The sequence below is a fragment of the Aplysia californica genome, unplaced genomic scaffold, assembly GCF_000002075.1.
Source record: "Aplysia californica isolate F4 #8 unplaced genomic scaffold, AplCal3.0 scaffold00040, whole genome shotgun sequence".
NCBI classification, from domain to species: Eukaryota; Metazoa; Mollusca; class Gastropoda; order Aplysiida; family Aplysiidae; genus Aplysia; species Aplysia californica.
The window spans coordinates 1,901,921-1,921,212 of record NW_004797310.1 but is presented as its reverse complement, the minus strand read 5'-3'; the positions used below and the strand labels follow the sequence as shown (position 1 = coordinate 1,921,212).

The following is a 19,292-nucleotide window of genomic DNA, read 5'->3' as shown; positions in this document are numbered from 1 at the left end:
AAAAAAAATAAAAGTAAATTTTTAAAATACAATAAAGAAAGTAAATAAAAGAATAATAGTAATTAAAATAAAATTAATTAACTAACTGTTACTGCACACTCTTTTTAGATAGACTTGCACGATTAAGAAGTTCAGCAACGTCAGCGATACCAGTAAAAGTGGTTGTAATTACTTTGACACTAGTACATACAATTATAGCAGTAATAACATCAGTTGTAATAGTTCGTCCAACGTTGTTTGGCGATAACCAATGCATCTACGGAGGAGAATATTTCTTAAGCAAAACAGAAGAAATATGAAGAGATGACTTGTCGCTTCTGCTATGGCCAAACTGACCGGTTGTGGAAAAGATGATGCGTGCACGATTTTGGGGTTGTTGTTTAAAGTCGAAACTTAACACATTCAGTACTGCCAATTGGGTTTTTAATAGGCTGCACTGTACATATAACAGCCCTGTGAATGGGCACGTTCTTCTCTTATGATATAATTGGATCATCATCATCATCGTCATCAATCATTGGCTTTTTTATACCTTGGATCAGGGTATAGGCCTCGAGCAAGCACTTTCCACCTTTCCCTTTCCTGGTTCCACGTGGTCGTGCCCTTGATTTTTTACCCTGTGGGTTCCAATCCAACACTTTCTTTGTTAAGCAGCTGCCTGACTTCCTGAAAGTATGTCCAATCCATCGCCACCGCCTTCTTCCCACCTCATCTCTGACTGGGCTCTGTCTTGTTCTTCTTAACGCTTCATCGTTGGTGACCCTGCCTGTCCTTCTGACCCCCAGTAACTTCACCAGACACTTGTTCAAGAAATTAGAATTGGATATTGTAGGGTTAATCCATATTCGGACACCGTGGCATTCCTTGTCGCTGCAGCTTGTCGCTTTCTTTGACGCCGTTACACACTACTAGTTTCTTTGACTGTGTGTAGGCTATATATCTTCTTCCAGCGTGTTGCCTTTTAACAAGTGAAAAAGTAGCCCGTAGCACATGCCACACATGTATGTGTGTGTGTATGTGTGTGTGATATATATATATATATATTCCTAATATGCAGAAGAAATCCATTTTTGTGCCCCAAAGGGTTATGATAATATTCGTATTATAACAACATTGATGAATCTCATTTCATATTTACTCATGCATAAAATGCCCAATTTTTTTTTCCCTCAGTGCGCTCTCTCAAAGATTTCTTTTATATACGCCAAAATATAATATCTTGGCTATACACGCATTGCGAGTCAAGACTTGCGTTCTGGGGATATTTTCTATAACTTATAACATGACCGTCTGATAAATGTTATGATTTACTCTTATTAGCTAAGTCTCCCCAAAAGAATTAGGCTTAAATTGTTTGATTGTTTTTTTGTTTGTGTTTTTGTTTTATTTTGTTGTTGTTGGGTTTTTTTCTTCTTTTTTTTTTTTTGGGGGGGGGGGGGGGGGTAGTTATCTTGCCTGTCTACGCAAAACCAGTCAGATCAGGCGAGTGCATTCACTGAAAATATGACTATATGCTACTTTGCTCTTTATCTTCATTTTACCGTAATCTAAATTTGGTAAGGTTGATGCGAATTGTTTTATTTGCTTCTGGGCCATTTGTCTACTTTAACAGAATTTTGGTCACACATGTGTTGGTGATGCATAAGCTGTGGACTAGTATCCGTACGACATGGGGAACTCTGTGCCACCACTTTCCAAAAAGAAAATTTACTTGTTAATCCGATCCATACGCTTTGCATAGCAGTCTGTCAAAATGATTTTTGGGATATACTGAAAGTTTCAATGAGATCTTCGTACTAGATGTATTCTAAAATGTGAAGAATACAACCCCGTGGGTACAAAATGACCCCAGGGCGTACGGATAGGGTTATGAGACAACATGAGGTAGCCGTGACATCATGCATGAAGGACAGCTGAAGGAGACCGTTACCCTTTTTCTTGAGTATTATTTGATTGTAGCGTGTCTTTTCTGTCAACTTTTTGGGATGGTTGGAGGGTAGTTCCAACTTCTTTTTTTTTCATTTTGCTGTTTTGGCAGTCTGCTGATCTGTCTTGCTTATTTTCCTTGCTCTTTTTTTTTTTTTTTTTTTTTGGGGGGGGGGGGGGTTTTACGGCGCTTGCAACTGCATACGGTCATATGAGCGCACGGGACACATCCAACATTTTCAGTTGGTAGGAAATTTTGAATTTTTGCCTGGGTGGCGGCTGAAGCGTTTGTCGATTTTGGACCACCAAGGAATCTTTAACGTGCGCAACTTGCCCGAGAAGGCCAGGTGTATGTCTTCCCTACCATGAAGATCAGGGGTGTGGCTGAAAGACAGCAGTACGAAGGAGTCAAGGAGAAGCAGTAGAAAGGCTGCAGAAAGAGTCAGGAGCCCTGAGGAGGGGTCTAAGAGATGAAGGGAAAGGAGCAGAAAGTGGAGACGAAAGCAGACGACAGAACACGAGAGCCCCCTTCCTTGCTCTAAATGATTGTTAATATGTCGATGTGTGTCTGTGAGAACTGCTGCTTTTTCTTTTCTCCTCCTTACTATCGTCATTTTTTTCTCTACTTCTTCTGTATGTTTGTCACTCTCTTGTGAGCTGCTATTTCCGGGATGTCTTGATAGTCGAAGACAACTTTGTGCTGTTGAGGCTAGAGAGGTGAGCAGAGTAAGCCTGATTCCCCGTTTGGACTTCTCTGTTGACATCCACCCTTTAGCGCTCATATGACCTTATGCAGTTGACTCCTGAGAACGCTGTAAAACCTTACTTCAACTAAAAGCTAAAAAACTCTAAGCTCAAAGGTTTCTGTGTGGGTGGTTGGCGGGTGCTCTGGTGTGGTTTGCTCCTTCTTTCCTGCAAAAAAATCTATCGTCTTGATCTCCCCTCCTTTTTTTGTGTTCGTTACTCTCTTATAGCACCTCTAATATTCGGCTCTTATATGACCCTATTGTGTTGCGAGTGCCGTAAAACTCTTACTAAAACAAAACTTTTCTGTCAACAGAAATAGCTGTGAGCAGTGACCGCAGACAGAGTGAGTCTTCCCACCGTCCCGCCCACCCTTTGACCCCCCCACGCCACAGCGACAATGGTACCCGCCCTGGGCCTGGTCTCGCTGGCCTGGGCCGTGTCGTGCCTGGTGCTGACCAGCGACGCGGCCGTCCAGGACCTGACGCAGTGCTGCAAGTGTGACTCCCTCATGCCCACCGACACTCCCGACGGACGCCAGCCCCAGGTCATGCCCTCGCCCTTCAGGATCCAGGTGCAGGAGGAGCAGTACGGTCTGGGCAGTGAGATCCATGGTCAGTTTGCTTTGGTTTGTTTTGTTAGTGGGTTTTTGTGTGTGTGTGTGTGTCTCTTTTGTTTATTTTGTTTTGTTGGGGGGGTGTCTCTTTTGTTTAGTTTTTTTTATGTGTGTTGGGGGGGGGGGGGGAGGTTGTGTGTGTCTTTTTTGTTTATTTTGTTTTATTTTTGTTTTTTTTTTTTTTTTTTTTTTGGGGGGGGGGGGGAGGGGTACATGATATTTGAACTTTACTTTACTTTTACTTTATGAGTATGATTAAGTTCCAGTTCACCGGCATCTGTTGTGTAGCTATAGATGCTTTGCTGGGTTTTTTTTGCAGGAAACATAGGTTTGATTCCCATGTGTTGAGGATGTGTATTAAGTGTGAGTCATTCTGCTGGGTGGGATGTTGTATCTCTCTTTCTGCCCAGGTTGGCCGTGACAGGCAGGGTTGAAGCGGTCCGTCTGCTCAATTGTTTAAATAATGTCTGTTCCTGTCTTCATCATCTAGGTTGTACTGTGCATCTTACAGGAAGGCACTTGATGGGTGGTTGATGGGTGCTCTGGTTTGGCTTGCTCCTTTTTTCCTATCAACCATCTATCATCCTTTTCTCTCCTACTTCTTTTTTTTTGTGTATGTTGCTCTCAGTGTAACACCTCGAATCTTTAGCACGTGTATGACCTTACTGTGTTGCAAGTTTCATAAAAACACTTACAAGAAAAAAGAGGGCACTTTTCTCGTGTTGTGTCAGTTCATTAGCCGCGAGGGGATGCACTTAACAATCAGTAAAGGTGGAATTTGTGAATGACTGTTATGCACCTAACAGTCTGTTGCTTATGGGGGAGGGTTGGGGGAAGGGGGAATTCTGAGAGTGTAGTTCAGTGAAGATGGTGACAAGAGTGTCTTTCAGGGACAAAGTTGCGCTCCTTTTGCCCTGTGTTGTTGATTGACCACTCATCCTGAACCCCCCCAGCCCTCAGGGCAGTACTACTTTCTGAAGTGTAAAAGGGGATATCAACATGTTCTTATGCACAGTAGAGTTGTAAATCTACTGATTTATCAATGTCATGCTCATACTGTGCTGGAACAATATAGGGGAAACTGCTGCTTTTTCTTTCCTCATTCTTGCTTACGTCATTTTCCTCTACTTCTTTTGTATGTTTGTCACTCTGTTGTGAACTGCTATTTCCATGATGCCTTGATAGTCGAAGCAGACTTTGTGCTGTTGAGGCTAGAGAGGTGAGCAGAGTAAGCCTGATTCCCCGTTTGGACTTCTCTGTTGACATCCACCCCTTGGCGCTCATATGACCTTATGCAGTTGCGAGTGTCATAAAACCTTTACTAAAACTTTTTTTTTTTTTTTACTCATCCTGAAACCATCTCATCCTCAGTGAACCTGGTGGCCACGGAAGGACGTGCCTTCCGCTCTTTCATCCTGGGTGCCTACCCATACCCATACATCCGCGGCAAGAAGCCAGTCGGTCAGTTGACCCTTCTAGACGGCCAGGACTTTGAGGTTGGCCGTGAGTGTGACCAGACAGAAGGGCAGCCGGGAGCCCAGGCAAGCGCTGTAAGTTTTCTTCATATTTTGACAGTCTTTAAAGAAATGTTCTTTTATTATCACTTTGTGGTTGATGGTACTTTGCAGACTCTCTCTAAACTACAACTGAACAACAACAGTATTGTCTCTTGAAGTATTGGGTTCTCAATCTGCTATTTGAATGTAAATGAGCATCGGCTAGAAGATGGGGTAGGCCAAACATGAAAAGAGAAAGATGTTCTGTGGATTTGTATAGACATTAATTTGTAATTGTAAAATTCAGCATTTTCCAACAAGGTGCAGTTGCGTTTGAGTGAGGGATGAGTGTTCCATTTGAAGTGGTTCCTTCTTTCCTGTCACCCTTTCTTCTTCATTTAGATGTTGTGTTTCTTATGTTTCAGTCTTATTTCCATTATCACTTCTCTTAGTCTTAAGTTACGTCATTTCTGCTTTGGTTGGTCATTTCTCGCTCAGTGCCATACATTGATTTCAGGGCTATTTCTTTATTTATTATGTCATTGTAAGGCAGAGAAATGCAACGGTCAAATGTTTTGTTTTTCTTTAGAGAGACACTCTCTTTGGTCTTCTTCCAAAGGTAATCAAATCTACTAAAAATGTGCTTTGCTCTAATTATGTTGATTTTGATCCCAATTATTTCAATCCTGGGTTGTTTTTTTTCCCTTATGACCAATGACAACTGAGTTCCAAAATAATTTTTGTGTTACTGTTGAGACATGGACCGAAACATTTTGTCCCTGCCCACTAATTTTTGCTATGTTATGTTTTATGTTTGGTAATTGTTTTATTAAGACAAAATTCTTCTGGAATGTCTTTTCTGATTCCAATTTGTTTGCAGTAGTAGTTGTTTTTGTGGCTGGTGTGCTCTTGAGACCCTTGACCTTCCTGTGCTCAAATCTATGAACTTAAAGATGAAATCATTTGATCGTAACTTTTTTCTCTGCTCGAAAAAGAGAAGCTGCTGCGCGAGTTAAAAGGATTCAGGGTTTTTTTTTCAGGTTTCTGCTGTGAATAAATGCAGTTTTTCTTTTTTTTATTGTCCATTTTTTTTCAAACCTTGTGTTTGTTCTTTATATAAGGAAGTTTCTTCTGCAATGGTGTATCACATACAAATCAAAGAGATTGAGTATATTCTTCTCAATGTTCCTTTTGGCAAGAAAAGTGTTTGATGTTTTATTTCCTTAGCTTTCAAACCTATCTTTCTTTGTAAAAGTTCAGAATTAAGAAGTATCATAGTTAGATACACATTGTAGTTGATTTTGTGCATGGTGTCACTGGGAAGTGGTAGGATGTTTTTTGCAGGCTTCTCATCGTGAAGATGGTGTGATTCTGCTGTTGGTTTTGCTTCAGTATTTGTAAATGTGCGACTGTGTTTGCTGCTGAGCTGTGTCAGCGTGTAGTTGGGGGATTTATTTTTTTAGATTTTTTTTTTCTCCATTGTTTTTGTTTTTTGTGGCAGCTGGACTGTCAAAATCAAACTTTAGAGTGCAAAAGGAATAAGAGATTTTTTTAAATATTAGAGTTTTGCGCATGCCCTGCGATTTCTGTTTGGCGTGTGAATACAGAGTGTATGCTGAACCTTTAAAACTGACTAAAATATTGTGATATTTTGTAACTGGAATTTGACTGGTCTTTTTTGGTGTGAAGGTACAGTCTCCTATACAACTGCCTAATCATATACATCGCGTACTTTTCAACTCTTTATTAGTTGCATGTCATACAGACATATCAAACACTCTGCTCAATGAGAACTACTGCTTGCTTCTCCATTTCTACTAGCGAGTGGTTAGCAGATGCTCTTGTGTGGTTTGCTCCCTCTTTCCTATCAAACTTCTACAATCGAAATCTCTCCTCCTGCTTTTTTTTTGTTTGTTACACTCTTGGATCACCTCTAATCTTCGGCACTTGTATGACCTTCTGTTGTGTTGCAAGTGCCAGAAAATGCTCACTAAAATTAAAAAGAAAGACTGATGCTACTGCATTTCCCTCCTCAAAAAGTCTGCAAAGGATTGTAATAGTGATGGACTGACTGTAGTTAAAATACATTACTTTTGTTCATAGTTTTTGCATGCATATGCTTTGAATTCCAAGTCCCAGAAAGTTGAATTGCTTTTGAGCTTGTTTATAGAAACAGGATGCCATGTTTGAGATGGTTACGTGTGTGTTCTGTGTGTCGAAATGTGTCGTCTCTTGTTTTTGAATTTTTTGTGTGATTTACTTTATGCTCAAACAAAATAAACAATTTTAAATTAGACTTGGTGTCGGGTTAGTCGTAAGTGATGTCGCTTCATACTGTATAGTACTGCAAGGAACCACCTTGATAAAAAAAATATGAGCTACGTTGTTTCTTGGGCGGTCAAGTTTGTGGGGCAAAACTCCTTTATGGTGCAGACATGAGTGGAAATTACTTGAAACTTATGGCAGGAAGCACATATAAATGGGATCATTGCTTTTTCGTCTATTCTTTACATTAATAAAAATGAGTGAACAGTTTCCTTCTTTTGATGATAATGTTATTTAAACCACCATGATTTTTTTTCAAAAGGTTCTGTGCTTAAAGGACTTTTTTTTCCTTTTTCTTTCTTACATCAAAAAAAGTTAATAACTGGTACTCATCGCTACGAGTTTGCTGTTATTCAGTAAATAGTATGGAGTTAAACATGAACCTTTGAATTTTAACTCCCCAAGAATTTTTTTTCTCAAAGGTGTACCTGTTATACAAATTTTGTTTTCGAATGCTCATTGAAATTAGATTTTAAAAAGAATAAATAAAGTACCATAATTTAATTCTATGGGAAAATTTGTCTCAGAATGGTAAGTATTATTCTTTCGTATTCAATTATTCAATTCATCAACATCACGTGTGACACAATAATACAACCACACAAGTAGTCCAACAAAAACATCATTGCTGGTGGCAGTTAGGCTTTGCCTTGTTTTTGTGTGAGGGTTATCGTGAATAATTTGTGTGAGGGTTATCGTGAATAATTTGTGTGAGGGTTATCGTGAATAATTTGTGTGAGGGCTACCGTGTCTTATTTGTGCGAGTGTTGTGTAGTGTTGTGTTTTATTTGATTGAGGGTTATTGTGTCCTATTTGTGCGAGTGTTGTGTAGTGTTGTGTTTTATTTGATTGAGGGTTATTGTGTCCTATTTGTGCGAGTGTTGTGTAGTGTTGTGTTTTATTTGATTGAGGGTTTTTGTGTCCTATTTGTGCGAGTGTTGTGTAGTGTTGTGTTTTATTTGATTGAGGGTTATTGTGTCCTATTTGTGCGAGTGTTGTGTAGTGTTGTGTTTTATTTGATTGAGGGTTTTTGTGTCCTATTTGTGCGAGGGTAATTGTGTTTTTCTCTAGAAGACTCTTCATTGACCATGCAGTGTCACCAACACATCAAAGAGAAAGGTTGGAAACCAAGTACGTTTAAAATTAGGTTGTGTTGTTTGTTTGTTTTTTGTCTGAAGAGATGGCTTGGAAACCCTCTTGTTTCATGCCTTAATATCTAATCTTGCAAGTTTTTCATCATTATCATTGCCTTTCTCACCCTGCACCAGGGTATAGGCTGTAGACAAATACTTTCCCCCTTTCTCTATCCTGGGATAGCCTCTTGATGTTATTCCATGTCTTCCCACTTTTCTGTGATACTTGTTCCCACGAGCTGAGCTGCTTCTGTCCAGACTGTATCCAGTGTGTTTCGCTGACTCGTAGTATGTGCAGTGTGTATCTCTTCATCTCTTGTGCTACTTGAGAACTCTTTCCTGATTCATACAAGGTGCGAACATTCCACGACGCAGTCTGGAGAGACTTGTTCGACAGAGAAAGTTTCGTGTCAGAAGAGTCCTTTCGACTTTATCAGCTGTCCTTCTTTGTTCCTGCAGATGCAGAAGCTTCTCCGTCTCCCAAGATTGAAAAATAAAATGCTGTGTTTGTTTGTGTTTTTATAACTTTCTGATTTTTACTGGATCGGATAGTTGGCCCTCTGCAAAGTGGCACCTTTCGGACGACCAGACCTTTTCACCTTTTGTCGCATCTTACGACTCGCAGTATCACGGCAGGTATATTCTTTGCAGGGGCCTGCAAGTTTTTTGAGCCAAAAAACAACAACACCAATGCAAGATTAATATTCGTTTCTGGAACTCCTGGCACTCATTCACTGTTTTCTTTGAAAGGATTAATTTCAGACTTACGTGGATTGCAACTGTGACTGTTGATATGTTGGAAATTACTCTGAGGCAGAGCTCACTAACCACTGGTGCTGATCGCACAACAAAAGCTGAAAATTGGGTCTATCATGCAGGCACCAATGGTTGGTGATTGTTGTTACAGAGTCTGTTCCTTTCACATGTTTTCACTGTTGATGTTTTGCATAAACTGTTTCAGGACAAATATATAGCCTTTATTGTGTATATGACAGATGACATAAGATTAATCTTCATTGTCATGTCCAGACACTGCCCAGCAACATAGTACTCACAAAAGTGTCTTGTTTCTCTTCTTCTGCCAGTTCGCGGTGGTGAGTCGTGACGAGAAGCCAAAGACGAAACTGATGTTTGTGTGGACTCCAAACCGCCGTCATGGGCACATTGAGTTCAGGTATGTGTGGCCGTGATCGTTGTACAGTGGGTGGAGCAGGTGGTTGGCGGGTGCTCTAGTGTGGTTTGCTCCTTCTTTCCTATCAAACATTTGTTAAGGGGCTCTCGTCGCCTAGAAGTTATGGTGTTGGCCTCTCATTCAAAGGTCCCGGGTTCGAATCCGGGTAGTGACCGAAAAAAAATTTTCTCTAAAATTGTCTCCTTTCACCTCCTTTCCTGCTCTCTAGCAATGTTCTGTTGTCTGCTTTCATTTCCACTTTCTACCCCCTCACCTCCTTTGCCCCTTCCTATGGGCTCCTGACTCTTTCTGCAGCCTTTCTACTGCTACTCCTTGGCTCCTCCTTACTTCTGTCTTTCTGCCACACCCCTGATCTTCTGGTAGGAAAGATCCACACCTAGCCTTCTCGGACAAGGGCGAAAAATCTCGGAGGGCCCGTGTGCAAGTTGCGCACGTTAAAGATCCCTTGGTGGTCTAAAATCGATAAGAGTAGGCTTCGGCCGCCACCCTGGCAAAATTCAAATTCATAATTTCCTACCAACTGAAAATATTAGGTGTGTCCTGCGCGCTCATATGACCTTATGCAGTTGCGAGCGCCGTAAAACACTTTACAGAAAAAAAACATTTGTTGTCCTTATCTCACCTCCTTTTTTTTTTGTCTTTGTTACTCTTTTGTAACACCTCTCGGCAGTCATATGACCTTATTGTGTTGCATGTGCCGTAAAACTCTTTCTGAAAGGAAACGGTGGGTGGGTCCCCACCTCATGTCCGTCCATTTGTCATGATTCTTAGATCTATATCCTGGATTTCTTTTGAGAGCAAAATTATATTTTTTCTGCGTAGACGTCCGGAGTCCAGTAGCCTAACCTCTTTTTAGTTTGCTTTTTTCCTCCCCTGATGAGCAACAGATGGCTGGAGAATGGCAGTTGTAGCTCCTGCTGCTTTGTTTTCCCTCTGTGTCACTTCTATTGGCGGGTGCTCTGGTGTGGTTTGCTCCTTCTTTCCCATCAAACATCTATCGTCCTTATCTCTTCTTCTTCTTTTTTATGTTTGTTACTCTCTTGTAACACGTCTAATATTCTGGCGCTCATTTGACCTTATGCAGTTGCGAGCACCGTAAAACCTCTACTAAAACTAAAACTAACTGTGTCACTTTTGTGTCTAGATCAGTCTTGCTCTTCCCCCATGCAGTACATTAAATTCTTCCTGTTCCTGCTCACACTGCAACACATTCATCAGATCTCCTACATTGAATATGGTGATTCCTCTTTCTTAAAAACTCTTGACAAATTTAGAGCTATAATGCTAATGTGTATTTAACCCTTATTTGTGGGTGGTTGGTGGGTGCTCTGATGTGGTTCACTCCTTCCTCATCAAACATTCATCATCCTTATCTCTCCTTTTTTTGTGTTTTATTTCTCTCTTGTAAACAAACAACTCTAATCTTCTGCACTTATACTTATATGCCCTTATTGTATTTGTTGCAAGTGCGGTGAAACTCTTACTAAAACAAATTAACCTTTATTTCTGCTTCTTCCAGAGCCACTTTTATTGAAAATGATGATACCTACTGGGTGTCGGAGAAGTCTGCTATTTTGGAAGACCCCACCCCAGGCAATCGGCCTCTGCCCAGATCTAGGGTAAGTTAACTCATTCTGGCTGGAACATCATTGCATGTGTCAATCGATCGATCGATCGTGTATTATGGGTTCACATATTGCCCGGTCCTAGTTTTTGACGCTACAAAACTATTTCTAAAAACAACCTATACAGCTACAACAATATTTTTTTTCCACTCTTTGCCTTTTTTCCCCACAGTTTTTCTATCCCACTCTTTCTGCTATTTTGGTTAAGGCAAATTAATGTCAGCAAAGTCTTGTCAAAATGCATGGGCTTTAAACAGTTAACTAAACCAATGTGAACTGCAATATTTAAAAAGAATATAAAATAGAATTGGTAAAAAAGAATTGTTCATCGATTTGGGTCAATGGTTGCTGGATCAATAACTACAATATAAACGTGGCTTATAATATTAGTGGTCCTTTATGATATGGGTACATTGATTGTAGTGTGCATCGAAAGTAGTGCTTTTTGTAGCATTCCTTCATGACTTGGATAATTTGTATTTCACTGCTTCTTACTGGGAAAAGGCATTTTTTTGTCTATTTAAAAGCAAGACAGTTGTGAGATGTACTTTACTTACTGCTGAAAAGTTCTCCTGCTCCCTATGTTTATTATATTTTCTATGTAACTGGCAGATTAGTCGGTACAAGTGATCAAAAAATAAGTACTGATACAAAGCTGGGAGACATGGGATTTTTTGCTTGCGCTTAAAAAATAATATTCTCAACTTCAGTGTCCTTGGCAGAGTAATGATCTTTGTCAGTCGAACAGTGTAATTAGAAAAATTACAGTTACACAATTTTCCTTCAGTTTTTTTCTCCCCCACTACCCTCCCACGGTACTCTGCCCACACCGCTTCCCTTGTCCCCTGTACATGCGTTTGTGTTTGTATGTTTGCCATTGTAACCCAAATTTCCCCGGAGAGATTGGATTGTGGGTGGTTGGCGGGCGCTCTGGTGTGGTTTGTTTCTTCTTTCCTATCAAACATCTATCAGCTTTATCTCCCCTCCTTTTTTGTGTTTGTTGCTCTCTTGTAACACCTCTAATCTTGGACACTTATATGACCTTATTGTGTGCAATTGCCGTAAAACGCTTACTAAAACTAAAACTAAAAACTTGGATTAATAAAGCGTAATTGAATTTTCGTCTATTTTATTACAGTACACTCCCCCCATCATCACAAGTGAATGCGGCACTTACAAAGGCTGTTTCCGTGAGCCGGCCGGCTGTGAGGAGGCCCAGTGTCTGTACATCCTGACCTGGAGATCTACCCCGGAGAACACGGTCTTTGAGCTGGGAGGCCTGGCCGATGGTGCTGCTGACCGCTACGTGGCCGTGGGGCTGTCAGATGACACGTACATGGTAGGTGCTAGAACTGACAGTGTAGGGGCAGTCAGATGACACTACATGGTAGGTGCTAGAACAGACAGCGAAGGGGCAGTCAGATGACACGTACATAGTAGGTGCTAGAACAGACAGCGAAGGGGCAGTCAGATGACACGTACATGGTAGGTACTAGAACAGACAGCGGAGGGGCAGTCAGATGACACGTACATGGAAGGTGCTAGAACAGACTGCGCAACTGTCAACCCAGTATGTTTGAAAAAAATTAAACGTGTTCAATACAGTTTTGGGAGTCTGATTATGTAAGTTTTTTTTCGTGGCAGAAAATATGTGTCGCGACATCATGGAATCAGGCGCTTGTGAATTATTGAGCATGTGGAGTTTTGTTGCAATTACAGTTTTTTTTTTTGTTACGTCTTCTCATTCTTAGTTGTTCAAACAATTACTTTTTTAAAAAATTCTTGTTTGTTACTTTTTCTCATTCTTATTTGTTCTTACAAGTACTTTTTAAAAAATTGTTTGTTACTTCTTTTCAATCTCGTTTGACTCTTCTAATTCTTGTTCCAATTCTTTTTTGTTACATTTTCTAATTCTTGCTTTTTATTATCTTCTAATTCTTATTCGCCATTTCTAACTCTCTATTTTTTGTGCTGTTTTTTCAGGGAGGTGACACTGTGTTTACTTGTGCCCACAACTCTGCCACCGAGTCCACAGAAGTTTATCTTTCCTACAACCAGGATGACCCCAAGAAAAACGTTCCAGTTCCGAAATATGAAGAGGATGCACCAAGCTATGTAAGTGAATGTCATTTGATATTTGATGGACATACGTATTCATGACGTTCTTGTAAGATTTGTGTGTACACCCGAAAGAAAAGTACCAAAAGCAGCTCCAGACCGTTTGGAGCTACAGGCTGATAATGACCCCAAAAAATCACTTTTTTAAACGAAAATGTGTTTCCATAAAAAATGATAGATAGTTCCACCATTTTCTAACAATGTGTTAAAAGGGTTTTCTTTGATTTGGCTTTTAAATATTTTATTTTTGAATTATTTTTAGGGTATTGCTTAAAAAATACATAATGAAAACTGCTTTTAAAAGATGTTAAAATCTATTCTTGAAACATGTTTTCTCTTCCCTGCCATGTTTTACCATTGAATTTTAATCATGATATGGATGTCAACTGAATGCCGAATTGGAAATGAATTTCCCATGAATAAATACCCTTTAAAAAACGTCTTTTTCAAGTTTATATGTGTTCTCAAGTTTGTTAATTATATCTTTATACCCTACTTCACAAAAATGTGCAATATCTCTCAAAATACTTGAGGTATCTCAAAAATTCAAAAACACCTCTGTGTTCAGCAATAAATTTCCTATAAGGTACAACCCTTGACTCAAAATGGTCAAAATCCGACTTTTGGTACCTTTCTTCAGGCACACACACATTTTCTATATCATTGGCGCTCATTTATACGTTGTTGTTTTAAAGAGGAAAAAATGTCTTTAGTTTATCATTGCCATAAAAGAACTTTTAAAATGTAGACTTTTTTCATTGAAAAGTATGGTTTATTCACTGCTTCAGACATAGCTGCACAAACAAATGGAATGTAGTTTGTAAATGTATCTGACCATGACTATATCATGACTCTGAAATTTGTAGTTGTATTTTATCCAGTTTATAAAGTGGTAGACCTTTGTGCAGAGGTGCGAATTTTATGGATAAATCCAGAAATTATCTGGATTTTGCCCTACTTCACACTGATCATAGTGAAATTATTTATATTTTAATCTCGTTGTGCAGGTCATATTGCACTTTCTATAAAAATACTTAAACTAAGACAATATGATCTGTAAATTTTTAGTAATGCGCTAATGTTTCCATGGAGTCGGAAAATTTGAGATTTTTCTTGGTAACCAGTTGTTAGCCCTGATTGTGTAAGCAATGCAGTGATGGATCAGTTTGACATTATGTCAAAACTAGCGTAAACCTTTACTGTAGCTCACTGGTGATTTCGACCATCACATAGATTATATGTCATTTGTGATATATATATATGTCTCCTACAGTCATCCCGTAGAAGCAAGTACGGCTTCTTGTTGGAAGAAAAAGGTTCTTACGAGAATGCTCGTCTGCGCTGTAAGTTCACGGTGAGGCGAGACCTGGACCAGTACTACGACGAGCTCAAGTCTCTACGTGGAGGACCCCAGCATCTGCTTTTTGCCCATGGCTTTGCTAAGAAAGGTTAGTGTCTGGGGGGGGGGAGATGAATTGGTCACTTTTATGGACAAGCGAGCTAACCCAGTTTTCGGGGGTTTCCAGAAATCTTGACTTACACCAAAAGTGGGCATTGCCCAACCTATAGAAGAAGTTCAGTTTTATTGGTGTGTATATTTGTTTGGTTTTAGAGAAAACTGTCCTTGTCTTTTAAAGAAACTGAACCGGGGTATATAAACTTTACCTCCGATTTTCTCAAAACGGCATTTTTCGCGATAGCCCCCTTGTGCTTAAAAGTGACCAATTGTTACCTAGACATGTACGTCCTCTACGTTTTATTTGTGTTGAGAGTGTATTCATGGGTGGTTGTCAGGTGCTCTGGTGTAGTAATCTCCTTCTTTCTTATCAAACATCTACCGTCCTGATCTCTCCTCCCATCTTTTTTGTGTTTGTGTTTTCGATCAAAGTCAAAGATCTATCTCTCCCCCTTCTTTTCTTTGTATGTTACTCACAAGTATCACATCTAATCTTCGTCACTTATATGACCTTTTTGTGTTGCAAGTTCCATAAAACTCTTCATCATCATCATCAATGCCTTTCACCCCTGGCAGGGTATAGGCCACATACAAGCTCCTTCCATTTATCGCTGTCCTGGGCCATCCTTCCATCCTCATTCCAAGTGAGCTTCATCTCTCTCATGTCCCTTTCCACACATCTCCATGTTTCCCTTGGCCTTCCCCTGCCTCGTGCTCCCTGTTGGTCCATTGCAGCTACTGTCTTGTGATGTTTCATCTGGGCTTTCTGAGGCCATCGCCACTTTCTTATCGTAAGACTCTTGCTAAAACTAAAACTTTAAAAAATGCTCTTGTTTTAGATTTTCTCTCCGTCAGCTAGCTGTGAGTTTTATTTCCCGTGGAGATGATAACATTCTTCTTTCTCTTGTGCCCTTCACAGGTAGTCCCAGCCGACACGGACTCAGTGTTGAGGAGTTGCCTTTGGCTAGTGCTAGCCGAGTTGACATTGCTTCCACTGGCGACTACAACGACCGCGCCAGGTACTCACTGGCTAAGGCTCACGGTAAGTTTGTTTGGGGGTTTTTAGGGGGTGAATGTTTTACGGTGCTCGCAACTGCATACGGTCATTTGAACGCACAGGACACATTAAACATTTTCAGTTGGTAGGGAATTTTGAATTTTGCCAAGGTGGCGGCCGAAGCCTACTCTTATTGATTTTAGACCGCCAAGGGATCTTTAACGTGTCCAATGTGCCCATGAGATCTTCAAGATTTTTCGCCCTTGTCCGAGAAGGCTAGGTGTAGATCTTTCCTACCAGAAGATCAAGGGTGAGGCTGAAAGACAGCATTAAGAAGGAGCCAAGGAGTAGCAGTGGAAAGGCTGCAGAGTTAGGAGCCCAGAGGAGGGAGCAAAGGGGGGGGGGCAGAAAGTGAAGACGAAAACAGCTACAAAACATTGCTAGAGAGCAGGAAAGGAGGTGAGAGGAGACAGTTTTAGAGAAGAAATTTTTTCCATCGCTACCGAACCCGGTACCTTTGAATAAGAGAGGAACACCTTAACCTGTAGGCTACGAGCGCCCTCCACAGTAAGTTTGCACGTTTCCTTTTGCTATATTATGTGCGTAGGACTGCCACAAATTTGTTGCACCAGCCTAGTGTAAATTGTGTACAATAACACTTTATTTCAGCAAGATGAAACTTTGATCACTGCTAGTTATGGTTTTGGGCTGCTAAGCTATGAGTGCAAAAAGTTTTGTGTAAATCTTGCTGCTTTTAATTAAAGTGAAAGGCATATATATACAGTTGAGTGTATCTGACTTTTTTTTGTGGAAAGAAATAATTAAATTTTGTGAGAATTTATATAATTCCCATTATCATTATATTAGTACTATAATTTGTATTATAATTATTGTTATTATTGATATATATGACATTAATCGTCATCAGCAGTAGCATCCTAGAAACCAAAATATACCCCCCCCCCCCCTCAACTTTTATGCTGTTTTTCATGAATCAGACTTATCTAAAAATAACCAAACATTGATCTGTATTCGCCTAGTTTCACACTGGTAAAACGTAAGGGGAGAGCGGGTTTGATCATGCAACAGGAGTTGATACAAACTCTGAATGATACACTGTGTGTATTTGTGTGTGCACGCAGGTTGCTTGATGATCTTGGCCTGGGTGCTGTTCGCCTCCATCGGTTTGTTGCTGACCAAGTACTACAAGCCCATGTGGCCCAACCAGAGGATGTTTGAGCACAAGTATTGGTTCTTGGTAAGTCTCCACGCGAGAATTTTTGTGCCTTCCGTACCAGACTTTATGCAGGCTAGTAGAGCTGTAATAACTCATTTGGAACACGCAAAATAGAGATTTTTAAAAAGAATTAATTAATTAAGTAAAAAGAATTAACATATCATAATTTCAACCTCCTCTTCCTTCCCCATTATTGTCTTTCCGAATATTTTGTAAAGTTTAAATAAGAATAAAAGGGTGAACAATTTGACTCCTTGTTTCCTTTCTGAATAATTTTGATTTTACCAGACCCAGCAATTCCCCTTTATCAAAAGATAATGTTTGAAGAAAATGCTGAGCTCAGACAGAATTATGAGACTAGTATTTTTTTTTATTTTTTAGGAAAGTGAAGGATAATATGATGAAAGAAAACCATTTATGATGATGCATTCATACTGATGAATTTATATTTGTCGTGTTTTTCTTCTTCTGATAGGGTCACTTCAACTGTATGGCCATGGTGTTTATCATCACTATTATCGCCATCATCCTCATCTTCGTGGAGGCAGGAGGCTACAGCGAGGTGAGCACGGAGTTATTGAACGATGAAAGATTGCCAGATTTAGAGTTCTGTTTAAAATTTCTGTGCCTGTTCTTCGTTTTTAGAAATTATCTTTATTTCCCACTTTGCGAAATGTTCACGATTTGCTAGTTGGTTAAAACAGGAAATAGGAGTTGAAATACGTACCGTGGGAAGAGTTACCTTTTTGTTCACTTTTCTCAATGGTTTAGACCGTGTTATAGCAAACCCCACAGTGTGATAATAGGAAATTGATGATAACAAGTTTTTTGTCACGCACAATGAGGATGCCTCTAATTGTTATTACTTCATTACTGTTCCTCTGCTAACTTTTTTCACTGGAGTACAGTCGAACCTGTGTAAGACGGAATCGCAAGGGAGCCTGAAAAATATTCTGTCTTAGATAGGGGAATTTAGGGGGAGATGGAAGGGGGTGGGGGTTCAAAGGCCTAGCCGGTGGGAATCAAGGATCGCTAGTTCAATCGGCAAGCAGTGGTCAAAACTTCACACCTCTCAGCTGCTATACTGTCTGATAATGACATGCGTCAGTCTTACTTATCCAACTACCACCAGTGCTTGCCTTTCATAGGACCCCTGTTTGACCTATTAAAAACAAAAATTTATGAACATCCTCTGGCTTCCACCCTTAACCACACCCATCGGTGTAACAAGCACAGTCAACCAATGCCATCCCTCACAGCCATCTTGTAATTACGATTCGAGGAACTCTTTTTCAGCCGGCGTACGATCAGGGCGGCAGACATTGGTTAAACTAATTTCACACTTCTGGCTTCTGGGTACCCAGGAAAGTTTCCGTAGTGGCTCGCTACTCGAGCACTCTCACGGGCAGTCGTGAGATTTCACACTCACACTACACTGACCATCTGCATCGCTCAGGGCTCGCATGATGGGGTAACATCTACCCCCAAATTGCACCTCTACTCCCCTTCCTCGCCTTGCAGCATGGCCATGGCGTCAAGTTTATAGCCGGCGGAACCAAACTTGCGAGTTTTGTTTCAAATCAGGGCTGAGGGGGCAAAGCATTTCCCGTCTTAGACAGGTGAAACCATCGAAAGGGAGCGGATTTTTCTTTCCGTTTCCGCGTTGGACAGGTTTCCGTTTTATACAGGTTGTTAAAGAGGAATATATCAAGGGGCGAGCGGGAAGATTCCGTTAAGACAGGTTTCCGTTAAGGCAGGTTCGACTGTATAAAGTATATACTATCTCTTTCTGTCTGTTGATGCTTTTTTCTAGCGCTTGATAACCATTATTGTGTAGATTTTGACTATGGGTGTTGGAGGATGCTACTGGTAGGTTCTACCTCGTTACTCTTCCTCTTTTGTTTCCAGCTATCAGTCTTTCTTTTTCCTAGCACTAAGTGGCAGAAATTGTGTCGATGTGTGTTTCCCTTTACTCAAAAAACAAACTGATTAAAATTTTTTCTTAATATGCTATCTTTGTGACTGCTTTTTTCGGATGCCTTGATAGCCGAAGCAGACTTTGTGCTGTTGAGGCTAGATAGGTGAGCAGAGTAAGCCTGATTCCCCGTTTGGACTTCTCTGTTGACATCCACCCCTTGGCCCTCATATATAACCTTATGCAGTTTCTAGCACCACAAAACCTTACTAAAGCGAAAAACAAATTTTTTTCATATATACTCTATTTTGGATTTCTTTTTTCCTCTCCAGGCTCCTGACCTGCCACAGAAGGCCCACCCTATCCTGGGTATTATCATCTTGGTGTGCATCATCATCAACGTAAGTGAACGGTGGATGAAGAGGGGTATCATTGTAAGAACTGCGGAATGAGGGGGGTATCATTGTAAGAACTGCGGAATGAGGGGGGTATCATTGTGAGAACAGTGGATG

General features: G+C 40.4%; 1 protein-coding gene across 1 annotated transcript in view; it reads left to right on the top strand.

The window, feature by feature from the left end:
* The window catches only part of LOC101850780 (putative ferric-chelate reductase 1), a gene marked incomplete at its 5' end in the record, with an annotated part of 36,686 nt that overhangs the window by 9,555 nt on the left and 7,839 nt on the right, over positions 1–19,292 (top strand). The window contains 11 exon segments of the mRNA XM_013079096.2: positions 2,987–3,284; positions 4,658–4,836; positions 9,326–9,414; positions 10,952–11,051; positions 12,196–12,396; positions 13,041–13,172; positions 14,449–14,623; positions 15,551–15,673; positions 16,771–16,886; positions 17,341–17,427; positions 19,113–19,181. Coding sequence (XP_012934550.1) covers positions 3,071–3,284; positions 4,658–4,836; positions 9,326–9,414; positions 10,952–11,051; positions 12,196–12,396; positions 13,041–13,172; positions 14,449–14,623; positions 15,551–15,673; positions 16,771–16,886; positions 17,341–17,427; positions 19,113–19,181 — 1,485 coding nt within the window.